Source organism: Caenorhabditis remanei, chromosome X (assembly GCF_010183535.1).
Source record: "Caenorhabditis remanei strain PX506 chromosome X, whole genome shotgun sequence".
NCBI lineage: Eukaryota > Metazoa > Nematoda > Chromadorea > Rhabditida > Rhabditidae > Caenorhabditis > Caenorhabditis remanei.
Genome location: NC_071333.1, coordinates 4,129,807 through 4,155,377, shown reverse-complemented (window position 1 = coordinate 4,155,377; position 25,571 = coordinate 4,129,807). Strand labels below are relative to the sequence as shown.

The 25,571-nt window shown below is 36.3% G+C and overlaps 6 protein-coding genes across 6 annotated transcripts; all 6 read left to right on the top strand.

Annotated features, from left to right (window-relative positions):
- Positions 1 to 7,575: 7,575 nt before the first annotated feature.
- GCK72_022797 (uncharacterized protein) lies at positions 7,576 to 8,442 on the top strand (the record flags this gene model as incomplete). Its single annotated transcript, XM_053735070.1, has 2 exons — positions 7,576 to 7,731; positions 8,086 to 8,442. 2 exons carry the CDS (start codon positions 7,576 to 7,578, stop codon positions 8,440 to 8,442), a joined length of 513 nt encoding a protein of 170 aa, XP_053578636.1.
- Positions 8,443 to 9,587: 1,145 nt separating this feature from the next.
- GCK72_022796 (uncharacterized protein) lies at positions 9,588 to 10,952 on the top strand (the record flags this gene model as incomplete). The annotated part of the gene is made up of 3 exons (XM_003093689.2): positions 9,588 to 9,655; positions 9,705 to 10,760; positions 10,814 to 10,952. The coding sequence occupies 3 exons, from the start codon at positions 9,588 to 9,590 to the stop codon at positions 10,950 to 10,952; spliced, it is 1,263 nt and encodes a 420-aa protein (XP_003093737.2).
- Positions 10,953 to 14,388: 3,436 nt separating this feature from the next.
- On the top strand, positions 14,389 to 14,828 carry GCK72_022795 (uncharacterized protein; the record flags this gene model as incomplete). The annotated part of the gene is made up of 2 exons (XM_003093699.2): positions 14,389 to 14,445; positions 14,511 to 14,828. 2 exons carry the CDS (start codon positions 14,389 to 14,391, stop codon positions 14,826 to 14,828), a joined length of 375 nt encoding a protein of 124 aa, XP_003093747.2.
- Positions 14,829 to 16,563: 1,735 nt separating this feature from the next.
- Positions 16,564 to 16,998, top strand: GCK72_022794 (uncharacterized protein; the record flags this gene model as incomplete). Its single annotated transcript, XM_003093709.2, has 3 exons — positions 16,564 to 16,608; positions 16,653 to 16,898; positions 16,954 to 16,998. 3 exons carry the CDS (start codon positions 16,564 to 16,566, stop codon positions 16,996 to 16,998), a joined length of 336 nt encoding a protein of 111 aa, XP_003093757.2.
- A 2,262-nt stretch (positions 16,999 to 19,260) lies between these two features.
- Positions 19,261 to 19,876, top strand: GCK72_022793 (uncharacterized protein; the record flags this gene model as incomplete). The annotated part of the gene is made up of 3 exons (XM_003093690.2): positions 19,261 to 19,401; positions 19,447 to 19,701; positions 19,820 to 19,876. 3 exons carry the CDS (start codon positions 19,261 to 19,263, stop codon positions 19,874 to 19,876), a joined length of 453 nt encoding a protein of 150 aa, XP_003093738.2.
- A 2,213-nt stretch (positions 19,877 to 22,089) lies between these two features.
- GCK72_022792 (uncharacterized protein) lies at positions 22,090 to 23,725 on the top strand (the record flags this gene model as incomplete). The annotated part of the gene is made up of 2 exons (XM_003093685.2): positions 22,090 to 22,169; positions 22,840 to 23,725. The coding sequence occupies 2 exons, from the start codon at positions 22,090 to 22,092 to the stop codon at positions 23,723 to 23,725; spliced, it is 966 nt and encodes a 321-aa protein (XP_003093733.2).
- Between the last annotated feature and the right edge of the window lie 1,846 nt (positions 23,726 to 25,571).

Below are 25,571 nucleotides of genomic sequence, written 5' to 3'. Positions count from 1 at the left end.
ACGAAAATGGACGACGAACGCGGCGGGAACTGAAACAGCGGGAAAAAGAGACTAAAAAGTCCCAAAAACCGGATAAAGTATATTTAGCCTAGACTTTAACGCGCGCTCGGTACAGATGGCACAGAAAAGGTAAAGTGCTGACATCTGACCACCTCAACAACTCTCTCGGCGGGACGTACAAGGTAAAACTGTACGGAGACGGTCGGAGAACCGACCGTCGTCAACCGAACGAACGAGACGAACTGACTCCGGCCTAAAAAAATTAGACTGAGCAAGAAGCGTCGTGGACACGCGACGCGACCGCTCGCGCGTGACAGCATTCGCGTCACGGCGAGATAGTGTGAGGGAAGAGAGAGTGTTGGGTTTATTAGAGCGCTTTTGCTGATTTTAGAGTCTTAGGGCGGTAATTTTTTAAATAATAATTTAATATAAACCAGATAACTGGAAATAACGATGATAATTGTAATATTGTTGATAAACAGATTGAATAAGATGTAATTAAAGGCTCCGATAGTCCTAGTTTTGTGGGGAAAACCTGAGGGGACCGTCGGATTACCTTTGGTAGCCAAGTAAGGGGGTAACCAAAGGGGGAACCTTGGCTACAGAATCAAGAGCAGGACTTTCGATATTCTGAAGACAATCGATTGCTCACTAGAAGGATAACGGATGACATGCGATGGGCAAACAAAACGATGACGTCTTGACAGATGCCCTAATTGCTCTACACACCAACTCAGATTAGCAGTACTGTAATGGTTGAACAATGAGAGACAACGTGTAAATCTATGAAGTGAACATCTGCACCCAATGCAAATATTTGGTAGTGAGGACAGCTCCTGGGAATCTCAGCTGTGACTTGAGCAAGACGTAGACTTTCAAACTGAATTTTGACTAAATTTGGTGAATGCGTTATGGTTTTCTGAATGTCTTATAATTTCTCAGTTCTAAATTGTTGCTATAAATAATTATAGAGGACGAATGAAGACTGAGTGGGACTCTGTGGTATTCTATCGATTTTCCCCAGAAATTGATTTTTTGAGCCAGAAGAATTTGGATCTTATCATATCCCAACTGAGGGAGGAGGATGTTATAATAGAACTAAGATTGGAGACAGAAACTAGAGAAAGTGAAACACAGACTAGAAGAACCATCAAAACGGTATACAACTCAGAAGTCTCTGTTAATGAGTCTTCTGGAGCCAGTCAGAGATAGAAACCATAAAACAGGAGAAGAGGAGATGCAGAAGGATGAATGACACAACATAGATCTACCTCCTCATCTCCATCATACGCGACTCCGCCTCCTTCTCCTATGTACTCAGGCTCCGCCAACAAATATTCCTAGAAGGAAAATCTTATCTCGACTAGAATCAATAGAATGTCATGAAAATCTGATTCTCGCTCTCAAGCAGACATAAGTGGTGCTAATGGGGGTCAAATCGGCTAGTTAGATCTGCACTGAACAAAGAAAAAGGGGTTTGATGACTAACACACTAGAGGTCATCTGTCATTTATGTCAGTTTGACAGTAATTTTCTTCACATTCACTGTCAGTTTAGTCGTCATCGTGGAAAAGGAGGTCATGAGAAAATAGTCCTTTAACGGGATAAGGGATTCACTACGGGAACTTACAGTCCTAGCTTCACCATAGAAAACTATGGAAATAATTTGGAAGGTTTTCATGTTTGATGATTTCAAGCTTCAATTTTTGCAAATTTTTTCCATTTCTAATTAATGGGACTTTGAGAAATTTCTATACATAACAATTATGCAACACTTCAACAGAAAGTTTTTCAAACTCTAGACCCAGTCGACTATCTACATCATGTTCTACTTAGACCAACTGAACGCCTTGTGACGACGTTCTCCTGAAGAAAAATAAACTTTTGATGCATACTACAGACAAAGAAATTATCAGTGCATGTGCTTCAGGATAATACATAACATGTATGTAGTAGATCCTTTGATCCGACAGCCCTGGCTAAGAGGAACCCCGGGAATGGAAAAATTTTTGGAAGATGTAAAGGCTGGCTTGGTAACAGCTTCTCTGCAGACCATCGTCCTGCAACCACGCAAACCAGTGGGATATGGGGATGGTCAGACGTAGAGAAATCACTGTGCCTTGCTTGACCGGACCCGAGGTTGATTGCTCTCTGAGAAAACACTTTAATGGCGCCTGACAAAATAAGCTTCCCAGCAACTGGTGGCCCGGCCAAAGCCGGTATTACCACTATTGCACCCCAGGCTCGCCTTTTTATATCAAAAGCAAAAAATATGGAAGTATATATGGTCAGAACCAACTTGACGCGTAGAAAATGAATATGAAGTTTAGTTTTATTCTGTTCACAAAAAGTTATGTAGGTTTGAATGATGAGACAAAACTTCAGATATGTTTTGAAAATTCAATTTTTTTCGAATCTGTTCTTGGATTTCATCTTCCGAATTAATTTCTTTTCCTAGAAAATTTCAAGGGCTGTCTTCTGCACTTCAGTTTGAGTTGCAACCGTCAGTTAAAAAAATAAAATTATTAAAATTACAGATTCTGAAAGTTGAATTTAGCTCAATTGAGTAACGACAAACATCATCAAAAAGGAAAGGAACGAACACATCTCTGCAGTTATCTTTTGGTCCGGGAAAGTGGAAAATTTGAAGATGTCTTCCGTAAAAAATTTGCTTTGACCGAGTAGAAACAGAAAAGAAATAACTATCTCAAAACCATGAGGAATCGATCAACCCTTCCAGAAAGTATCATGTCATGCTAGTGGCAAACGAGGGAAATCATAAAATTCTTGATTTCACCTCGGACTCCTTGATTCAAATGTATGGTGTCCGGTGGCGAGTTATTTCATTTGCAGAAAGTTTTGAAAAATTCTATAAATATAATTTTGGTTTTTTTGTCGCAATTCTGTGTTGTGTAATGTCTCGATATGTTTGAATGATTCCAATTATTTTAATAAATATTATAAAACAAATATTAATCTCAATCCATTACCTGATGCCTTTAATTCTAGTATCTCCAGAATACAATAGCTCTAAATGCGATGAAAACTTTTAAAAACTGTGAAAATTATCAATCATATATTTTTATCACCAATAAAATCAATCCGGGAGATGATTGCAAAAAAGCAAATAAGTTTCGACCACGGCAGGACTCGAACCTGCAATCCCCAGATTCGAAGTCTGGTGCCTTATCCATTGGGCCACGCGGCCACATTCTGCCTCCCCTTTTTTTGTATAGACTAGATAACTGAGAAAGAAAAAAGGGGAGAAGGTAGACATGCTAATTAGACTACGTGGATGAAAAACATCAATTGAAACTGAGAAATGTTTGTTTTTCCATTAAATATTGCTCAAATTCTTTGCTTTTCACTTTCTATTCAAACTGTCTACTATTTTCTTTCTTTCTTCTGATTTGCCGATGCACCTGGCTGAAGGGAAAGGTGAGACAGGATTATCAGTTTTGAAGTTTTTAGTCCAATTCTTCCCTATTTATAAGAAAAACTTGTAAGAAATAAGTTGAACATAAACGTTGCGTTCAGATCGTTAGTCCAATTCGAGTTTTTGGTCGAAATATAATTTTTTTTTTTGAAAATTTGAAGATTGAATTTTTGTGATTATTTAAACTAAAAAACAAAAAAAAAGACAACTGAATGTCCAAAATGGTGATAAAAGTGTTTCAGGAAAAACAAAAAACAAAAACCAAAAGAAGAAAAGATCTCCTAACAGTTTGATTACTACCCCAACGCGCACTCCCTCGGTCAGCTGGCTAGACAAAAACTAGAGGACGAGACAGAACGGATATTTTGAAAACTGTTTCCGAGCAAGAAAATGAGGCCTCATGTGGTAAATGAGAAATGAATTTTAGAGCTCATAAATCGGCTGAGATTGTCCGGCGAAATTCTAGCATTTCATGCATGTTTTTTCAAGTTTTTTTGAGACAAGTTGGGAAGTAGTCTGTAATTAGCTATTTAAGTTACTACATTTGCAGGAAAATATTTATTTGAAAAACAACAAACACAACAAAGATACTTCACACGTAAAAACATTTTCGAATACAACTCACAATCAATTAATCTTTCTCAAAGACCAAAGCTCTTATATTAAATTTGGAACAATCAACATATGATGTGATCTTTTCAACGTAACTGTCATTGCCACAACACCATATGTTCCCACAGCGAACCCATCACTTGTAGTGGCTCTCTTTGGGATCTGTTGCAGGAAGAAATTCTGCAAATGAAATAACTCGCCACCGGACACCATGCATTTGAATCAAGGAGTCCGAAGTGAAATCAAGAATTTTATGATTTCTCTCATTTGCCACCCTTCTTCAAATGTTCCAGTTCCCCGGATCAAAAGTTAACTGCAGAGGTGTGTTTGTTTTTCTCCCTTGTTGATGATGTTGGGGTTGATAGGGCACATCTTCTTTCATTTTTTGACTTGAACTCAATTGAGCTAAAAATCAACTTTTAGAATCTGTAATTTTAATTTTTTTTATTATATTTTTTTATGACGGTGCTTACTTTTAAAAGTTCTTCAAACGCCCCTGTGCACACCATTCGGGCCTTTATGGAGTTTGACCGGCCAGTCTCAACTTGCCTGCTGTCTTCACAGCTTTTCGAAAAATGTTTTTCGACAAAATAACTGATTCGGATGCCTAAAGATGGTCCTATCCTATCAAGGTTTGTGATTCTTTGCAGCAATACAACAAGTTAAGAGTTGTGTTCAAAAAACAGGAAAAATCATTTCGTCCATTCTCTAACAGCAAAACATCGAACAAATCTGTGGGCGACGGTTTTTGGAAACGCATCTCTTGGATTTCTCGAATCTGAATGTGAAACAAACTTGGTTCACTTTGAAATTTAATTAAACAAAAGTTGAAAATTAATACAGTGCGTGCAAAAAGGATAGGACACTTCTCGATTTCGGGTCTCCTGAACAAACGAAAATAGTTATGCAAAATCTGACATTTCCATTCGATTCAGCGTACAAAATTACCCCCGGGAACATATTTTCGTCATCTTACCATTTTTCATATTGCCATACCACCAGAAAGTCACTTTTTTGGGCGGGCAAAAAGGATAGGACACTCTCGAAAATTCGAATTTCAGTTGATTTTTCGGGATGATTTTTTTCACGAAAATCTGTTTTGTATGATTAAAATATACTTTTTATATCGTTTTCGAGTGTTTTCTCATGTTTTACCTCATTTTCAACTCCGGTAGACAATGTTTGACGTAGTTCGAAAATCGACCTCTCAGAATACTTACTGTTTCAAAGTTTCAGGACGTGTATCTCAGTGCTCAGATAACGTACAGTCTTGAAACTTTCTGAAAATGTCAATTGCGTATCTGGTAGTAAAATATACAAAGCTTTCATTTATTAATAGCGATTTTGGAAAGTTCCACTCAAAACTCTAAAACTCATTTTGACCAAAATTCACTATTTTCGAAAAATTTGTCCAGGATGAATATTCTTTCACTAAAATGAAGTAAGTGATGATAAAACTTGACAAAATAATAAAACAACGTTTTGCAAACATGTGCAGACGATTTTTCTAGGATTTGAACTTTTTTTTTCGAAAATAGTGAAATTTGGTCAAAATGAGTTTTAGAGTTTTGAGTGGGACTTTCCAAAATCGCTATTAATAAATGAACGTTTTATATATTTTACTACCAGATACACAATGGACATTTTCAGAAAGTTTAAAAACTGTACGTTATCTGAGCACTGAGATACACGTCCTGAAACTTTGAAACAGTAAGTATTCTGAGAGGTCGACTTTCGAACTTCGTCAAACATTGTCTACCGGAGTTGAAAATGAGGTAAAACATGAGAAAACACTCGAAAACGATATAAAAAGTATATTTTAATCATACAAAACAGATTTTCGTGAAAAAATAATTCCGGAGAATCAACTGAAAATCCGATTTTCGAGGGTGTCCTATCCTTTTTGCACGACCGAAAAAGTGACTTTCTGGTGGAACGGAAATACGAAAAATGGTAAGATGACGAAAATATGTACACGGGGGTTATTTTGTACGCTAAATCGAATGGCAGTGCCAGATTTTTAATAACTATTCTCGTTTGTTCAGGAGACCCGAAATCAAGAGGTGTCCTATCCTTTTTGCACGCACTGTATATTCCGAAATTTTCTTAATTAGGATTTTACCTTATCTCATTTTTTAATTGTTTTAACAATTAAAAGTGTCAAATCTAGAGTATTCAAAGACTATTAAATTCATTTCCGGACTCGGTTTTGCAGTTTAACGAAACACACATAACCTGTTTGTTATAACGATGTTTAGTGTAATTTTGAAAATTGAAAAAAAAACATTTTCTGAATGGAATTTCAATTATTTTTTATTAACTTACAGGCAGGACCTCCTCCTTGTTCTTGTGTATCGGCACGATTTCTTTACTCTTCTTCTTCATCGTTTCATACTTTGTTTTCTTCCATTTCTGAACCATTAACCAAAAATCGTTCCTCGTCGTGCGAGTTTTCCAGTGCATTTTGATAGAAGTTCTCCTCATCTGCACGTGAATGCTCGTTTTTCAAAATTTTCTTCAAAAGAGCGGAGTCCTCCGTTTCGTCATTTCGTCTGAACAGTCTGCGGAGAGAAATAGGAAATCTGGATGAACAGACACACAGACAGACGCACTGACAACATAACTGCTAGCAGAGATTTAGAGGATGATACACACAAGAAGATAGATTCCTCCGTTTCGTTATTTCGTCTGAAAGGCGGCAAGAAGAAATGGGACATCCGGATGGACAGACACAGAGACAGACTCAATGAGAAGAGAATTGCTAGCAGAGATTCAGATGATGATATACACGAAAGGACCGATTCCTCCTTCTCACCATTTCGTCTATACAGTCAACGGATAGAAACGGGACATCCAGATGGACAGACCCACAGACAGACTCACTGAGAAAACAACTTCTAACTGTATCTTAATTAGTACGTCTTTCTGAGCTGAAAATCCTTTGAAATTTTCCTAATCAATTAGGCAGACTTCATTCATTTATCACTTTCATTCACACGAGTTTTCAAATGGTTCAAATAAACCCCCCTATTATTTGATGTGTCCACTTTTTTATGCTCCTTTGTTTGCCGCCAATACTAATTCTTCAATTTGTGCTCATAAGAATACGCTTCTCTACCAGCGTTTTGTGGTTTTACTTTGATTAATGACTGAGCCTCGCTTTTTTCAAACATATATTATGTTGTTGTGCGTTTCTTGCCCAGAGACGTATTTGGTTTCCTCTTTTCCGATAGACATGTACGTGCCTGATTTTTAGTTCTTTAAGCTCAAATTTTATTTTTTCGGTAGTCATCTGAACCAAAAATGTGATAATAGTATTTTTTAAATTTCTCGTTTTTTTCCATATTTGTCTTCTACCCATTTTTTAACAGTGATTCTTCTTCTTTTTCAAATTCTCTATATCTTCAGCCTCTTTGATAATGGATCTTTAAAATGTAATTTTTGTTTTCAGACAGTAATGGGTAATCAAATAGCAACATTCATTAGATCCTTATTGTTTTCTCAAGTTGAGTATCTCACTGGCTCTGATGCTCCCTCTAACAGATCAACGAGTAGCTTATCATACAACTCTACTCAAAGCAATTCAACGAATACTTCAACAAGTTCTTCTTCCAACTCCCGCTCAAACAGTCGATCCAGCTGCAAATCTAGAGATTTCTCCAGTGACCACTCTAGAGACCGTTGTAAATGTCTAGCTGGTTATTGCTCTGGGAACTGTTCTAACAGCAGTATTAGTTACAGTTCTGATGAATCCTCAATTAAAAGTACCTGTAGTTGTTCCCACCACATTTCTGACATCAGCCTCAGTGGTTGTTCATGCAGTTGTTCTGGTCGGTGCAGTGGAGCTCTCAGTACAAACAATAGCGGACAAACATTTTGTTTTAGCGAGTGTTCTGGAAGCCGTGACACTCACTGTTCACTGGATTATGGTTTTAACCAGGTAAGAACTTGATGGAAAACAAACTACAGTTTTAATGGTCAATTATTCTTATATTTTTAAACTCCCACTCTTTTGATTATTTCTGTTTTTATTACAGATAAGCACCTTTCAAACCGACGACCGAATTCTTGTGGAGATTCCAGACGCTGATTTATTTAACTACGTAAAACTAGTGCTAAATCATCTGGAAAAACGTGTGAGCAGTATCAGTCATTTGGCTCCTCGTGAAGCAGAAGAAACGATTATGGGAATTCAATCTCTTCGTAATCAGTTTGAAGTTTTGGAACAAACTGTCATGTGTCCTTCTGATAGTGATACAAAACTAAACATTCAAAGTTGTGAGCAATTTTCTCGACTCTCGGGCGATGTGGAAACTGATTATTCACACGGAAATGTTAAGCATTCTGCAGTCGAGAACAAAGTTTCTCAGCTATCTGGAAAAGATTCTTGTTAAGGTAATCAATAAAAGGTAAGGGAGTATAAAGAACTTTTGCAATAGCTTCAAATCATGTTTTCAGATAAAAAAATTTAAGGACGAATGGAAACAAATCATCTAGAATTAAATTATTTTTTCCATGAAAAAACAGTTTTTTATGTTTTTAGACACAACCACATTTTTATTTTTCTAGAACCTAAATTTTCATATGTAAAAAGTTTCTATCGTTATACCGCTCTGTTACAATATTACACTGCCACTACTCCAAAACGTTTTTTAAGACGATCAGTTATAATAACACATGTCTCAATTTTACCACACATTGGATTTTCCTCCATCCTTACTTGCTCCTCTTTTTGTGTTCACTGATTGATGTGTGTACCCCTCCCCAATGTCTTCTCATCCTTCAATTTCTCATTTGTCTTGAGTTAGTCCCTTTCGAGCATATTCTGTCAATAGCGCTATTTTATTTATTTTTCAAAATTGTCTTCTCGTACATCTTGAAATTTTTCTCCAAGTTTTTTTTTCTGGATTTCGAATTTGAGTCCTTTTATTTTGCAATTATTTATGCATCGCTAGAAATAAATGATTTTTTCTGAGTGACACGATTGCTCACGATGACACAGCAGGTACAAAAATAGCACAGGATGAAAATAATTCGTCAATGGGAAAGAGCAAAAATCGAAAGCTAATTTGAAGGAATTGAAGATGCATGAAACGACAGCGACGTGTGTGTTATCAATAACAATAGTTTTAGATTAGTGTTCTGTTTTTTCCAGTTATATCTAACTAGCGGCTCAATGAATGGTTCTATTTTTTTTGAATTCTACTGCCATCGAGCATATTTGGGATTTTTCAATATGATACTGTTATACTGCTTGGTTCTATGAAATAATGACAGTTTTCACTTGTTTGGATTTGTGTCTAACGTTTTTTCAATGAACAATGAGATGTCTGTGGGCAATAGATCAATATTGCATTTAGCGTACCAGGTGAGACTGCAATAATAGACCTTCTGTCTTACGACCGTTCCCATCACAACGCAGTCTTGGTCATTCATCCCGTCGTTCGTACATCCCATCGATTGGTTATCCAGTCCTTTGCTCATTTAGTTTCCCCAGTCGATCAATAGCTAAACTTTATACCCCTGATTTTCCTTGAAAATGTTCGGCAAACCAATGACATATTTATCTATTCAGACAGTTTTGTCTCATTTGGAATCAAATAAAAGGTAATTTCGTTCCCCCGTTCAATATAGTTCTCATTTCCTGATTTTACAGAATGGAGCTATCTGCAAGTTCTTCATATATCAAACAAAGTCTGAACCGGATGCCTCAGAAGTTCCCTCATTTAGAAATCGGAGACGGATTCCTTGTAGTTGGCAACACGTACTATACCATGAGTGTAGTCCGAAACTACAAAGGAGGAGAAGCCCCAGAGTACTTCCAAAACGAAAAAGAAGACGGCGGAGTAACATATGACGTTGGAAAGTTTGCACATCCCGATTGCAGGTTTAACGCTCTAAGAAATGATGTAGATGCTCCACCGACTTTTTATGAGATTGAAGCAGCTCGAAACGCCAAGAAGAGATTGAGTGTACTTCACGGTTTTCTAAAGAAAGACAGAATTTATCCAGTTATGGGCAGACTGGACCCAAGATTGAAGAAAGCATATATGTCGGAGGCTAAAAAACTCGATGGACTTATCAAGGAATACAACGAGAAAGTGAGAATAACAAAATTGGAATACAAGGAGTGCATTGTATTCAATAAGGTGAATGCAGATGGTACAACGGTTGGACAAGAGATGGTGGAATATAATTGTTGTCTGAAAAATGCATGGGCATACTTCCTGAAACGATTCTTTGTTGTTAGAAAGGAGACGACTGTTGAAAAGCTACGTATCTTTCATCCAGAGCCTCACATTATGCTGCAAGGACTCCAACTCAGAGTCAATGATTTAATTCTGGAATCTGATGAGAAGAAATATCTTTCTGAAATCCAGCAAAACTTATCGATAAAGAGTTTTCCACTGAAATCTATCGAAGTTAAATCTGAATGGGTACTGGATCACCCAATGATCACTACTGCTAACCAGATCATTATCAGCGGAGGCTTCACTTCTCTCACTCCCAATCACTTTTCAAATGGGATCATCCGGATTAAATCCAGTATCTTTTCAGCGGTCATTGCATCCAATTTGCTCAATTTTTATCAGGAAAATGGGTGCCCCGAACGGAAAGATGTGATTATTGAGACTGATGATTTAAGACAAGTTAAAGAAGTTCTGAAAGTTTTTGAGCCGTTGTTGAAGGGATTCGAAAGAAAAATTAAAAGGTATGTTGATAGAAACCAAGGTTGGAAAATCGAAACTAATTTTTCATTTTCAGCCCAAAGCTTCCTATTCATTTCCCAATCTGTATTGCTCACAGAATTCGCCCGATGAATCTATACCTGATCATTACACATATGAAGAAGGATAATCAATTAATATATTCTATCACTATGTTTGCTGTTCCTAAATTCTAATAATGCTTTCAATATTAATTTAATAAAGTTTTTATTTTTGTTATACATAACTTTTTTCATTTCTCCCAGCCGAGTCTGAATCAATGAAAGTGGATGGTCATTAAACTTGTATAAATAGTAAGGCGCTTGGCATTCTGGGGCAAAAATCTAGTTATGGTATGAAATTTTGAATTTAAAAACATGGAAATCTTCAACTTAAGGAGAACTGTGCCAGAAGCGACCCAGCCCACGTTTTCATAAATTTTGGAGTTTTCCCAGAACCCCATTTCACCTATTGATTTCTTGGTATGTTCTAATGAATACGTTCAGCGTGAGTCAAGATTCCAATGCAATTTATGGATCTGCACATAGATCGTCTTTCTGACCCATCTGTTTTCCCAAAACTCTCTCTCGTTCTCCGTTCTTTCAAAATCAATATATTGTTTCGAATTAGAACACAGTCAAGACCTTTTTCTATTTGCACAGTTTACATTGCCACATCTCATCTCTGGTTCTCACTATAAATTAGGCCACATCACCCTACGTCTTGTGCATTGTTACGCATCCTATCTCTCAAATCGATTCTCCCTTGAAAATAATGACTTTTCATTTCTGGAAACTTCCTCATTTAGCAAGAAACGAGGTTATCAAGCACATGGAATTTAATGAAATGTAAGTTTTGTTATGTTTAGACAGATGTATTTCAAAAAATTCCAATTGCACACAATATTCTTTGCAGAATTCCGTTAACCTTGGTTTCAAGGACGTTCAATAATTATATGAAGTACTATCAACTACCTGCTGCACAGTTCTCTTTGAACATTGGTGGTGGTCCCCGGGGAAACAGAAGCAAGGAAAATCATAGTATTACTTTGAAGTGCAAGAATTCTGAAGAAGTAGTTTTCGATGTTTTAGAACACAACTCTGTCCAGTATGGCAACATGAGATTCAGCGGGAACCAATATGAAACCATCAGATTTGACAAAGGATACAAAATATTAGGTTGCGTGACAAAAAAGAGCAAACTTGACGCTCTGGATGCTTTAATGCAACATTTGACAGCAATAATCAAAATGGATAGCTGCTCAGTCCTTTGCGTCAGAGCTCACAGTTTTAGAGAATCGTTTTTCTTATACTCTAAGCAATTTGAAAAAATTGTTTTTGTAGCAGGAGAAAGAGATAAGGATTCAAATATTGTTCGATTTTTGTCAAGTAGAATTCAAGGGAAAACTCTTGAAATTTATTCATTCAATAAGCTACCCAGATACTATTTGAGGGCACAGTTTGAGCACGTCCTTATTCAGTCAAGAAAAGAAGAAATGGTCTATGACTTTGAAAGTTATGCGGGTGTTGTAAAAGCATGGAGATGTGGAAAAATGTTTCACGGGATTTCGACTATTCAATTAAAGAACCCATGGAACATTGAACCACTCGACACAAAATTTTTAAGCATGAGAGGCGTCTCAGAGTAAGTGACTTTTTCGAGAACTAAACAAACAAAGCTTTTTTCCAGGGCCCCACGAGAGATGCGAGAACAAGGATTACTGTTTCGAGTTGAACGAGAAATTGACTCAAAGTGTGCATATTTCTACAGTTCTCGGAAACTTTTCAAGTTGGATGCCTTCTAAGTTGTTACATGAGAAAATGTTCTTCTTGCTATATATTCCATTTGTATGTTGTTCGAATTTTAGGCAATAAAATTTTGTAACACTGGAATAAATTTTGAGAATTTGGAAAAAAAAATTACAGGCGCGGTAATATTTCAAAATTGCAAAAACTGAAACTTACATTGTTCTTTATTTCAAAAACTGCAGCAACTTTCAAAATATCTGCTTTTATGGATTATTTCTATCATTATGGGTCCAATTAAAATGTAAAGGTAGGGATGCATTGGAAAGCTGAGGTTATGGAATACGGAAATGGGGAACGTCTAATTTTCAAAAAAATTCAGTAATTACCGAGAAAAAGTTGATACAGTTTTTGTAAACCACTGAAAAACTTGCAAGAATTTCCTTTTAAACACAATATTTAAAATGATTAACCAATCGAATATTAGAATAGATGATTTTGAACCAAAAATGAGTTGACCAGTACAAAAATGAGTTGACCAATAATATATAGGTAGATGGCCAAGTTAATATTCGTTGGCTCCTTCAACTGAATCCTCGTCATTAAAATTCGGAAAAGAATTGATAAATTTGGGAATTAGGTTGTTTTTTTAACCTGAGCGTTTGCAGCCATGTCAGAGTCACAGAAGTGTGCTGGCGCAGCTCGAGTTGAAGTGGATTCCTGGAAAATTATTGTGTAGTTATTTCCAAAAGTCTAATAGACAATAACATTGATATTAATGAAATCTCTTACCTCATCACTTTCTTCGCTAGAAGGATCTTCTCCGTTTCTAAAGAGTTCGTCATCGTTTGAGTCAGATAGGTAATCACCGATGTTTTCCTGGTTCTTCAACTACCACATTTCGTTCTTAAGTCTGCACATTTCCATTTTTTGCTTGTAGTGGCGAGTCATATTAATCATTTTTTGTTTGTTATTTTCTTTTTGCATTCTCATCATTCTCTTGCAGACTGTATAACGATCACTTGCCAGTTTCATAATTTTTCGTTCCTGCGCATCCAGAAGAGAGAGGAATCAGAACTGAAAGATGGGGGTATGGGGGTGGGGCGAAGTTTGGATGACGATGAAAAAAAAGCTGTTAGCGTCTGTGTCTATCGTGCCCAAGATGCTACGAGAAATAGTGAGAGGAAAAAGAACAGGAGAGGGAATGAAATCATTTTCCCTTTGTTCTGCTAAGCAAGCAATACAGTACACCCACCTCTAAAAAATATGTAAAAAGGCGCACTACATTTTATCGAAAAGATAAAATGTCATTGTTTTCAGAGACTTGCAACGGACGGGCTAAAATCAAAATTTCTCGGACCGGCCCGGAAGTTCAGTGCTGAAAAAAAGCAATTTTTTCGAATTTGAATCTGAATTTAAAGAATACACTTAAGGAAAAATATGGAAAATTTTCAAAAAATGAATTTTTTGAAAAAAAAATCTTAGTGAAAAAAATTCAAAAATACAAATCCGGACCGACCGGGCCGACCCGGAAGTTTGCAAGTCTGTTGTTTTAATGTCTCCTTTCTCAATTCACTGACTCATACAAAAAAGTATTGTACAGAAATACCTTTGGGCAAAGAGTTGAACAAAGAGGTTACAACCGATACAGCAAAAATACTTTACAGAGAACCGTCGTGTAAAGACTATCAGCCAAAACGCCAGAATAAAAAAACGATGATGTGTAAGGAGCCCGCGAAGCAATAAAACGTGAGAACTTTTTCCCGTTTTTATCGGCCATTCCCATGCCTCCTCTGTTTTATGAAGCTGGGAACGGTCGGAGATTTTTCCATCTGAAATTTCATTCTTTCTTCTTTTCTTTTTCAATTGGTTCTTGATTCCAAACAGGATGAAACGATCTTTAGGATCTAATAATGGGAGTAAAGACTCTTCTGGTTGCTGTAAGGTGGGTAGAGGCTTATCACCTTCAAAGAAAATAGTTTTATGACAATTCAATTCTAAAAATTACAGTTAGAAAATCAAGAAGTGCTGCTCAAATTTCCGAAACTGGCCCATGCGGAGGCAGTGGAACGTGACATTTCTAAAGTTGTGACTCATGTTCGTAATGACATTGAGAAAGTCAATTTGTGCAATGTCTGGCCATGCAAAGATGCTTCTGAATCGGTTCGCCATCAAATTCATGAAGCAATCAGATTTAAAGATTGTCAAGCTACTAAGAAGTGGATGGAAGTGACAAATCGTGAGATTCAGGAACATTTCGATGCTGAATTGAGTCGTGTTGGATGGCCAGTGGAAGACCAGGAATCGTCCCGAAAAGAAGTGAGATAGGTTGACAAAATCTCAAAAGTTTTTTGAAAAAAACACGTGTGTATTACACGAATTTTCCCTGAAGCCCATAATTTCTTAATTACGCCAATCTTTTTTGAGTAGTGTAAGGAATTAACTTTTGTACAACGGATCGCTGCGATTTTCTCATTTGAAATATAGAGCTAACATTTCTATATTTCTATTTTCTGGTAGATTTTGTGAATTTGGGAGACGGTCTCAAACTCAAAATTTCTGAACTATTGGTTTTGAAATGCGCAAATTTGATTAAAATCCGTAATAGATAAATCAGAATTAAATAAATTTGAATGAAAAAGATGAGGCAAAAACGTTTATTTTCAGATCAACAACGCACGAAAGGGCAATTAAACTACTGGTCAACACTCTGATTTCCACTTCTCACCTACTTTTTTTAATTGAATACTGATTATCGAAAAAATGAAGTTTGATGAAAAGTTTAGTAAGCGAAACACTTGAAAGGAATATCGAAAACTGTAGGTTTCGAACTTTATTTTTTCATTTCTCCTGTCTTTTCCACGTATTTATATATATTTTTTATTTTCTTCATAATAAACAGTCGGCACAAAGTACCCAATAACCCACCACAAATGTTTATACTTTGTCTAGGTTTTTTATGAAGCGTAGCCGCAATTGGACAGTGGTGAAATATGATACCGGCTCATCGAGGTGTGAGAAGACATTGAATCAGGGCCCCGCCTGTGGTCGCTCACTCCTCCCAATCTCTCAGAACTTAGAAAGGGAGGGAATATGCGGGAGCTTTGAACCAGAGGTCAAAGGCTGGTATTGATATCTATGTTCCCACTTGATACTGGCGGAAATCGAGTGACTTTCTTGGAGAAACCGTAGTTGCATAAAATCTAGTCATAGTTATACTCCTTCGAACCACTTCATCAAGGTGAAATGAAATATAACCTTGAAAAAGAGATATAAATCCATCTGCTTCTGAAAAATCCGGAAAAAGATTGATTCTTCAGCAATGCTCAAATGCTCAATTTGTTCCGGGCCGGTAACTATCATTCAAATTCATATTTTTCCAAATACAACGAAGCGACTAGAATGGCAATCATATAATGACGATGTTTTATCATCTTACCGCCTAGAAAGGTTACTCATTTAGAATTATTTATATTCCTACAAATTTGTCACGTTTTCATGTAGGTTTGTAGTTGCCGCGACTTTTAAAAAAGAAGGATCGGTGTCTTCTAATGTTTACTCAGCACATCATCAATCTATTCTCTCTCTCCTTTTTCCTTACCATATTCAAACTGATACTAACCAGATTAACCACATTGTCCCCTTTCTACCGTATAGAAAGTTTGAATCTTTTCTACTTCTTAGTCAAGACCTTCTACAGATATCAACAAAAAAGAGATGTTGTGACCTCCTGATCTCAAAAGCAAAACATAACAAATGTCACACCACCTGCCAAATGACAACAAAAACCATTTGAACAGGGAAAAGGATACTGTAGTGGGAGTTACTTGTTTCACCTTCCCAACCTTCTATTTATTTCATTTAGACTGTTTTGATTTATTTTTCTTTTTCCTTTAACTTTCTTTGAGTATTCATTGTCTATTTGGAAAAATGCAAAGCGGTGATTTTTATAGTTTGTACACGTATCATATTCTTGTTGTTTCATCTATTTGCCGATTTTGATTTTCTAAAACTGATCTTAATTTATAATATTTCAGATCTATTGCAAGTTTTCTCATTCAATATGAATCACAACAACGACGACAACAAAGAAAATGTTGCACCAAAAGTATGACATGAAACATATTGCACTCATACATTTTTTAATTTCAGGAAGACTATGTACCTCTGGAACCAGAAAACGTGCAAATGCTGCAGGTAAACGGAGAACACAGGAATATTGTTATGGAGACTTTGCCACGAATTGAGCAACTTCGTGAGGAATTGCGCGTAGTGTCCACGTGGCTCCAGAATGTTCTGAATGGGCGCATTCAACTCATTGATGAGGAGGCCAATCGCCGTGGGGAGCAGCTAAATCAGCTCGAAAATGAGCTGACGGAGTTGGTGAATCGTCTGGTGGTAAGTTTCTTGGGTAAAATTTCGAAGAGTTCTATGCATAACCTAGTGTTCTCAGCAAGCATACAACTACAGAGAGCAGATTATTCGTATTTTCCAATGATGTCGCGGAGATTCCTGGCAATAATATCTACTACCTTCCATGAACCTGTCAACTCAATTCAACCGCATTTTGCCAGGAAAAAAAATTCCTACAATGCTGGCCATGAAGAATGCAACACTTGCATTTTTAGTCGAAAATGTTCAACTTTGTGAGAGTGAGTCGGTCTCACTGATAGTCCCAAATATCAATTTGTTATGTAGTGTATAGATCACAAGCAGAGCTCCAATTTCGTAGTCGACAACTGTTTTGTACGGGCACATCATAAGAAATTATCAATCGTCAAAGTAATTTCTCGCAATTGTTGCATTTTTCAGTGATAAAAGGAGAGATTTTTGAGCTGTTGTTATAGACTGCCAGTAACTTCTTAAAATGGGCACGAACAAAAAAGTTGTCAACTACAAAAATGAAACTCTACTTGTGACCTTTACATTCCATAAAAATCGATATTGAGAGACTATCAGTTACGCCGTCTCATACTCTCAAAACCGACCGTTTCCAACTAAAAACTGCAAGTGTTTCAATTTTCATAGCCAGTATTGTATCTGTCGATTTTGTAGTCTAAACCCCAGTTTCAACATTTCCTCCTAATTTTTAACTGCAGAGCACAAAACGGCCTATTATCTTTTTGCCCTATTTTTCGTTTTCTTCTAGAACTTTTACCAAATCTTTTGTGTTATTTGATAACTATTTTTCACTAGTTTTCTAACTTTTGCTGTCCAAACAGTGACTTGTGTCGTTGATCTATGTATTCACTCGCCCTCGTTTTTCACGGTTTAGAATAAATTAATACTACTATTAACTCGATTTTTTTTCTCTCTGAACTCTCACCAACTTCTCATGACTTCTGCTTGTTTTCCTTTCTTTTTCTGTCCTTTCAACGTAATTTTTAATATTTTTTCAATTTTCTTCATAGTAAAAAGTTGGCACAAAGTATACAATAACTGACCAGAAATGTTTACACCTTGTTTATATCTCTAGGTTTTTATTAAGCGAAGCCGTGAAGTAGAACTCAGAAAGAGAGGAAAGATGCGGGAGCTTTGTGAGAGGTCAAAGGCTGGTTCTGATCTATGTTTCTACTTGATACTGGCTGGAATCTAAGTAAAGATTTTCGTAGAGAAACCCTAGTTGTATGAAATCTAGTCATGCTTATACTCATTGGAACCGCTTCATAAAGGTGCAATCAAATACATTCTTGAAAAAATATAAACCATTCATCTGCTTCAGAATAATCCTGAAAAAGCGTTTGCTTTTTCCAGCAGCAGTGCATCACATTTCCCGATATTCAATGAAAGTTTTGAACTCGATGTGAGCTTCCAGAAAAGTACCCAGAAGCTTAAGTTCTGTGCAACTTTGCTCATGAGGCAAAATCTATCGTAATCCGAGATACGGTCTGTTTTACGATAGGATCAAAGTTGCATAGAAACAGCAGATCTATCATTCTCAAATTGGACACTTCAAAACTGGACAAACAAAAACCGGAAATTTTGAGATCGGTCATTTTGAAACATTTTTCCTTCGTTCTTTTCATGTGTCGGTTTTAAAACGACCGGTTCAAAACTTCCGGTTTTAAAACATTCTTTTTCTAAATTTCCTGTTTTGAAATGCTCGTTTATAGAATGTCCGCATTATGCCCGTACTTTTTCTTCAAAGGCATGAAAAAGATTAAAAGTAAGTAAAAATCAGAATGTGTAGTGGTGCCGTATCTGTCATTCAAATCTAACCGCCTAGAGAGGTAATCATTGAGAATTATTCATATTCCTACAAATTAGTCACGTTTTTATATCTATTTGTAGTCGCCGCGATTTCTAAAAGAGAAGGATCGGCGTCTTCCAATGTTGACTCAGCACAGCCCCTATTTATTCTTTCTCCCTTTCCCTCACCATATTCAAACTGATATCAACCAGATTAACCACATTGTCCCTCTTCTACCGTATTGAAAGTTTGAATTTTTTCTACTTCTTAGTCAAGACCTTCTACAGATATCAACCAAAAAGAAAGAAAATGTTGTGACCTCCAGATCTCAAAAGCAAAACATAACAAATGTCACACCACCTGCCAAATGACAACAAAAAGCATTTGAACGGGAAAAGGGATACTGTAGTGGGAGTTACCTATTTCACCTTCTTAACCTTCTATTCTTCTCATTTAGCCGGTTTTGATATATTTTTCCTTTTTCGTTAATTTTGTTTATGTTCGAATGATATTCTTACGGTTTTGATACTACGGTCAATAGTTTATTGTTTTTTTTTGAATTCAGAAACAATGAGCGCACAATCTGACCCGCCAACTGGGATTTCTCCTCACAATGAATCGTCTTCTGATGAACAAACTGGAGCTCAAATTGACGTTGCAGAACAAGCAAATAATGCTGACTCCACTTCTTCACCAGCCTACAGAAATGATGTAAGAAATGAAACACCTAACTAGCACGAAAGTTTTTATTTTCAGCCGTCATTCCCAACAGTTAACACTGAGCAGCCATCCCAACTAAGCACGTTCCAAATAAATCACGCCCGTATCATTCAACTTCGAGTCCAACGTATTCGAGAGCTCCGCGCTGAAAGAGGAGAATTAATAAATCAAGTCGAACTAAACTTGGAAGGAATCCAACAACCAACAGCAGCTGGGGTGCTTGGATTGTACGCTCGATGGATGCGTTTGGATAATGAAATTCTTCAATTGGAGGCAGAAACTTTGAATGAGGTGAGAAATATGTATTTTTCTCAATAATTTTTTGACTTAACTCGTACTTTTAAAAAAGTATGTTTTTTAATGCTGAACTTTTTCAAAAACCTTTAAAATGATTCGTTGGATTTTCCAGCAGAGACTGATCGACGAGCAACGCAATCGCCAGCAGGACCAACACACACCACATTGATAAAAACTGTTAATTTCTTGTTTTTAAAATAATTTCAAAGGAGAATTGCCTTAAATAAACCTAGTTAAATAAACTTTAACCTATTCACTGTTGTTACGTCATGTTTTAATCTTAACCGGTTTGGAGAGCTCACTGATTATGAGAGTCCATGGTTGATCCAAGTTATTGCTTCTCACGGAGACTCACACACAGTTTCACTCTAAAATGTCATTCTCAGATTTTTCTTGTTTTTCCATTTTCATTTTGAAATTATTTTTTTACATGCAGTAGAGTTTCAGGCCGAACGAGTTTTCTGATAAAGATTGTAGCTTTCATATCTCGCAACCAACTCGATATTGCAACTCTGAAATTTGTGGAAAAGAGGATCAATAACAGGAACAATGGTTTCACAGCATCAAATTGGCAAATCAATCAATAAATTACTATAAAATCTCGTTTTAGTAGGACAATAATTTAGAAATTTAAAAAAAATGCGTTATAGGCACCCCAACGTGCACTACAATTGCTCTGAAGCCTTCAACTCCTCATTTTATAAACAATGATTTCCATCTTAACAGAAACCCAACTTTACCCCCGTAGACGGACCAGGACAAGAAATTTTTATTCCGGAAAACCACAAAACCTTTCATCTCATCGCCACCACACCGATATTATTTCTTATGTCCAATCGAACCTTTAAACCGATTCCAGACAGTTCGTCGCCGGAGGAATAGACATGACAATTGAGCGACCATCAGTCTATAAATACCGCAACAAAAACGGCAATCAAAATGCTATCGCAAGTTTTTGTAGTATACGTGTTCAGAAATTGTGCAAAACGAAGTAAAAACAGCTCTATGTAGATAGATCTAAAACACCAAATATGCTTCGAAAGCAATTTCAAAGCACTTGATCAAAGGAAAAGTGTCAAGACACGCCAATCAGGTCTAAAATTGCTCAGAATGAAAAAAAAGGTCTTTATAAACTGCTGTCCAATTACCGTAAAGCGCCAGATAACACTAAAATTGCTCTGAACGCCTCAGAGACTCTCCAGACTGCTCTTGAAATCCCAAAACGGGTCAAACGTGCGAAGTTCAATCTTTTCTAGACGGTTTCAAACGTTTCTAATGTAAGGGGTTTTTGTCTCTTTTTAAATCATACTACCTCTTCTATAGTTCTGTGTATTAGCGGTTTCTAACCGTTAACACTGCCTTTTTCACGGCAATTGGTGAAAAATCACAGTTTTTCTGCACAGTGACTTCATTAAGAGCTTCACGGAGTTTATGGATCTTTTTGAATTTTAAGTCAAGTGTCACAGGCCAGTCTCTTCTTTCTTATTCTCGAGCTCTATCTATCGACTAATAAGAATATTTATTTCTCTTGGCTCAGCGGGGCGTAAACAACCACGCGGACGACTGAAAGACATTTTTCCCTTCTACATTCACTTCTATTCTACACGCACTGGTAGAGGAGAGGGGCCCCTCTCCTTCCTATACCTATAACTGCTATTTAAAAAGAATGTACTTTAAACATACAGAAATGATAAAAGAAGGAACAGGCGCGCTTCAGCCTTCTACACAAGTATGTTTTTTGAGCTTTCACTCCTTCATAGTGGATTTTCTGTCATTTCGAAACGTGAGAAAATATAATTGAACTAATTTTCAGCATTTTGAATGTTTAAATTTTTTCCAACTTTATAATTGCTTCTGTTATCCCACGGCACTATACAGATCTATAAAATTTGTTATCGACAAGTCACATCTAAATGGAAAACTGCATATGACTGACGATCACACTACACTAATTCTCATTTAGAATGTTTGAAAAACACATTTTTGAAGACATTTCTCATTTCAATCTGTTCACTCACCATATTATTTATTTCTTTTAAATCTCCCGTTTTTATGAATATTCAATTAATTGTAATTTAAATTCCCTTCAATCTTCCCATTTGCCCGTAAATGCGCTCTGCCTAACCGAGGTCAGACACATATCCTCCCACCTTTGTTCTCTCTCTCTCTCATGACCCAGTTGCGAGCGGTTGTGCGTAGCGGTCAAAGAACGAGTCAATAAATTTTACTTGCACCGTTGAGTGCAGTCTCCTTATTGTCTTCCTGTATGTTATATGACTGTTTTCTCTTGTCCGCTATTATATATTTTTCCACCTTTCATTTTTGAATTCACTCTCAATTTCTAGAATTTCAAGTCTACACCGAGCACGTAGCAAAATCAAAATGACCCAGTCTGCAAGACAAACCAAACAGGTGGATTATGAGAAATCCTGGTTGCTGGAAAAGGAAATGAATGAAAAAATGTAAGTTTTGGAGGGGATCGGTTTTCTAGTAGGTACTGTGTGTGTCTACCCGATAGATTATATGACTACTGTGGTTGTAAAAATGGTTTTCGAGTTGAATCCGGGTTTGTTATCATGCATGTTACTGTAGTCACAACAAGGCTCCTAGAATTGGATTGCTGTAGTTTATTTCTAAGCAGTGAATTGTGAAGAATGGTACCTGTATCATTAAAAACTACTTCCCTGAGAAGTAACCGAACCCCATTAGAGATTCAGTTTTCAGAAAAACGATAGTTGGAGAGTGCCTTAATTTCAAGATTTTTTATTTGAACAATGTACACTGACGCTATAAACTACGGTTTTTAGAAGGGGTCACGGGTTTTGCCTATATGATTTATTCCCGGAGTAAACAAGGATTCAATGTCAAGAATTTTAGTAATTGGATCTAATCCTACAATATACTGAATTTGTTAGAGATACTACAATGGAAGTCTTAATTCAGGACCTAGGAATATTGAAAACAATTTCAAAAATAATATTGATCCATGAGTATTGTTAGTGTTGTTGTTGATTTCGTTTTTCTAGAATTACGAATTCTAGAATTTCTAGAATTCTAGAAACGTATTATATTGGTTAGTTGTAGTTAAAACCGGATTTTTATGCATTTCTGTTTTTCAAGTTTTTTTTTCAGGTCCAAACTAGTGGAATCATCCGAAACACTCATCCAAAAACTCAAAAAGGATCTTTCCGCCGAGAAACAAGAAAAAGAAATATACAAATATCAATACAATGAGCTCAAGAAGCAAGTGCATTTGCTGACGTTTGAGAAGAAGAAGTTGCAATCAAAGATTCAAGGATTGAAGGAGAATGACTCAGCTGATACTGTAACTTTGGAATCCAAAAGTGACAAAAAGAAAGATAAGGAAATTCTACAGTTAACAAATCATTGTGAAGCGTTGAAGCACTTTAGCCATTCAAATCTATCGTTGAAGGACAAAACAATTGAAAATTTGAAGAGTCGTATTGATGATAATCTGAAGAAGACGAGAAAAATGTCGGGAGAACTGAAAGAAAAAGATGCAGAGATTCAGAAACTTAAGGAATCAGAAGGCTTTTATATTCGGAGAATGAAAGCGATGAAGAGAGATTTGGAAGATATCAGAAAAAAAGATTCTGGCTTGAAAGATTCTGATGATCATCCAATGGAAGTTGAATGTGTTGAGGATTCGCAAAGTGTCAAGCATTTTGAAAAGGTTAACGGTCGTCAGGGCGTCAAGGATTCTGAAGGCGTCGCGAAGGAACATTCTAATGTTGTGACTGAATATCAATCGATTGACGTTGAACGCATCAATGGAACACATGCTGTAGACGTCGACAGCGTTCTGGAAATTGCTTCACTCAAATCTGAAGTTGATCTTCTCCGTCAAGCCTACGATAATATCACAAAAGAGAAGGACCAAGAAATTGCTCAACTTCAGGGGCAATACGAAATGTCCAGCAATACCTGCATACGTTTAAATGAGATTCTCATTCACGTTCAGTCAACGGGGCAAATTCCCAACTGGTACAGATTTTGATTGTTTATTTTTTGGTTTTATTGGTTTTTTAAAATAAAATATTTGTCATCTTTATTGTGTGTTTTACATTATGAGACAGGTTTACATGGTGATAAATTAACATTAATTGATGAGAGAGTCTTTGAAACCCTATAAGACGCACTCTCCGAGTCGATCGAGCATGGATCAACAGACCATAGGCACACGAAAAAAGTTGACCATCTCCGATTTGCCTATAATTTTGATCAAAGATAGTATCAAGTGTTCTCAGCAAATAAGGGTACTTTTTGGCCGGGTCCATCAACTGGGTACCTAGGAAAATCAAAAAATCGATACTTTTCGAAAATTTTTCCTGAAGAAGTTAGGTATGAAATCTCAACGGGAAATTATTGTAGACACTATTTTAATCATTTTTTGTGTTCAGAACAAAATTCCAGCTCAACACCTTCATTGTGAAAATTTTCAAAATATATGAAATTTTTGGGTTTTTTTCATGAAATCGTTTTTATCTCGTCAGTGACACGAGAAGACGGGATTTTTTATTTTAAATTCGAAATCTACATAAAATTTGGTATTGGAAACATGCTGTCCCTACTCGTAACTCTAGACCCAAAGAAAGATTTTTGGGGAAAAATGAGAAAAACTGCGATTTCAATTTTCAAGTCTTTCCAATAAATTATTTTTGATGTTTCAAAATAATGGTTTTTTGAAGTTTTTCATTCAATCATGCCATTTTTATTTAGTTCCGGTACAATTTTCGATCATACCACAAAAAAATTTTCGAAAAAAATGAATTTTTTGATTTCCTAAAATTTTCTCCTGCATTGAACCATTCCGACTGAAATGTTAAGGATAGCATTATGAAATCAGGAGAATATAACTGGAATATTCTTAAGGTTTATAAAAAACTTGATTCCCACTGTCGGCTCACCTTCTACTTACGCGTTCATGATGAAATTCAGCGAAATTTTCAACTTGGGAAGTTGGTGCAACGGTACTTCATACTTGCAACGTTATTTGACAGGGAATTGCGATGAATATGACAGAAATAGTGAGAAAACTGCAAAAATTGATAGATTCAGCAAGAAAATTGATAGATTCAGCAAGATTTTTGAAACGTTTTTTCCTGATATCCATAAAAAGGTCTGACCATTGAACATTTATGAGTCCTAGTTTTTTAAAGCCTTTTTTGTAAATCTTGCTGAATCTATCAATTTTTGCAGTTTTCTCACTATTTCTGTCATATTCATCGCAATTCCCTGTCAAATAACGTTGCAAGTATGAAGTACCGTTGCACCAACTTCCCAAGTTGAAAATTTGGCTGAATTTCATCATGAACGCGTAAGTAGAAGGTGAGCCGACAGTGGGAATCAAGTTTTTTATAAACCTTAAGAATATTCCAGTTATATTCTCCTGATTTCATAATGCTATCCTTAACATTTCAGTCGGAATGGTTCAATGCAGGAGAAAATTTTAGGAAATCAAAAAATTCATTTTTTTCGAAAATTTTTTTGTGGTATGATCGAAAATTGTACCGGAACTAAATAAAAATGGCATGATTGAATGAAAAACTTCAAAAAACCATTATTTTGAAACATCAAAAATAATTTATTGGAAAGACTTGAAAATTGAAATCGCAGTTTTTCTCATTTTTCCCCAAAAATCTTTCTTTGGGTCTAGAGTTACGAGTAGGGACAGCATGTTTCCAATACCAAATTTTATGTAGATTTCGAATTTAAAATAAAAAATCCCGTCTTCTCGTGTCACTGACGAGATAAAAACGATTTCATGAAAAAAACCCAAAAATTTCATATATTTTGAAAATTTTCACAATGAAGGTGTTGAGCTGGAATTTTGTTCTGAACAC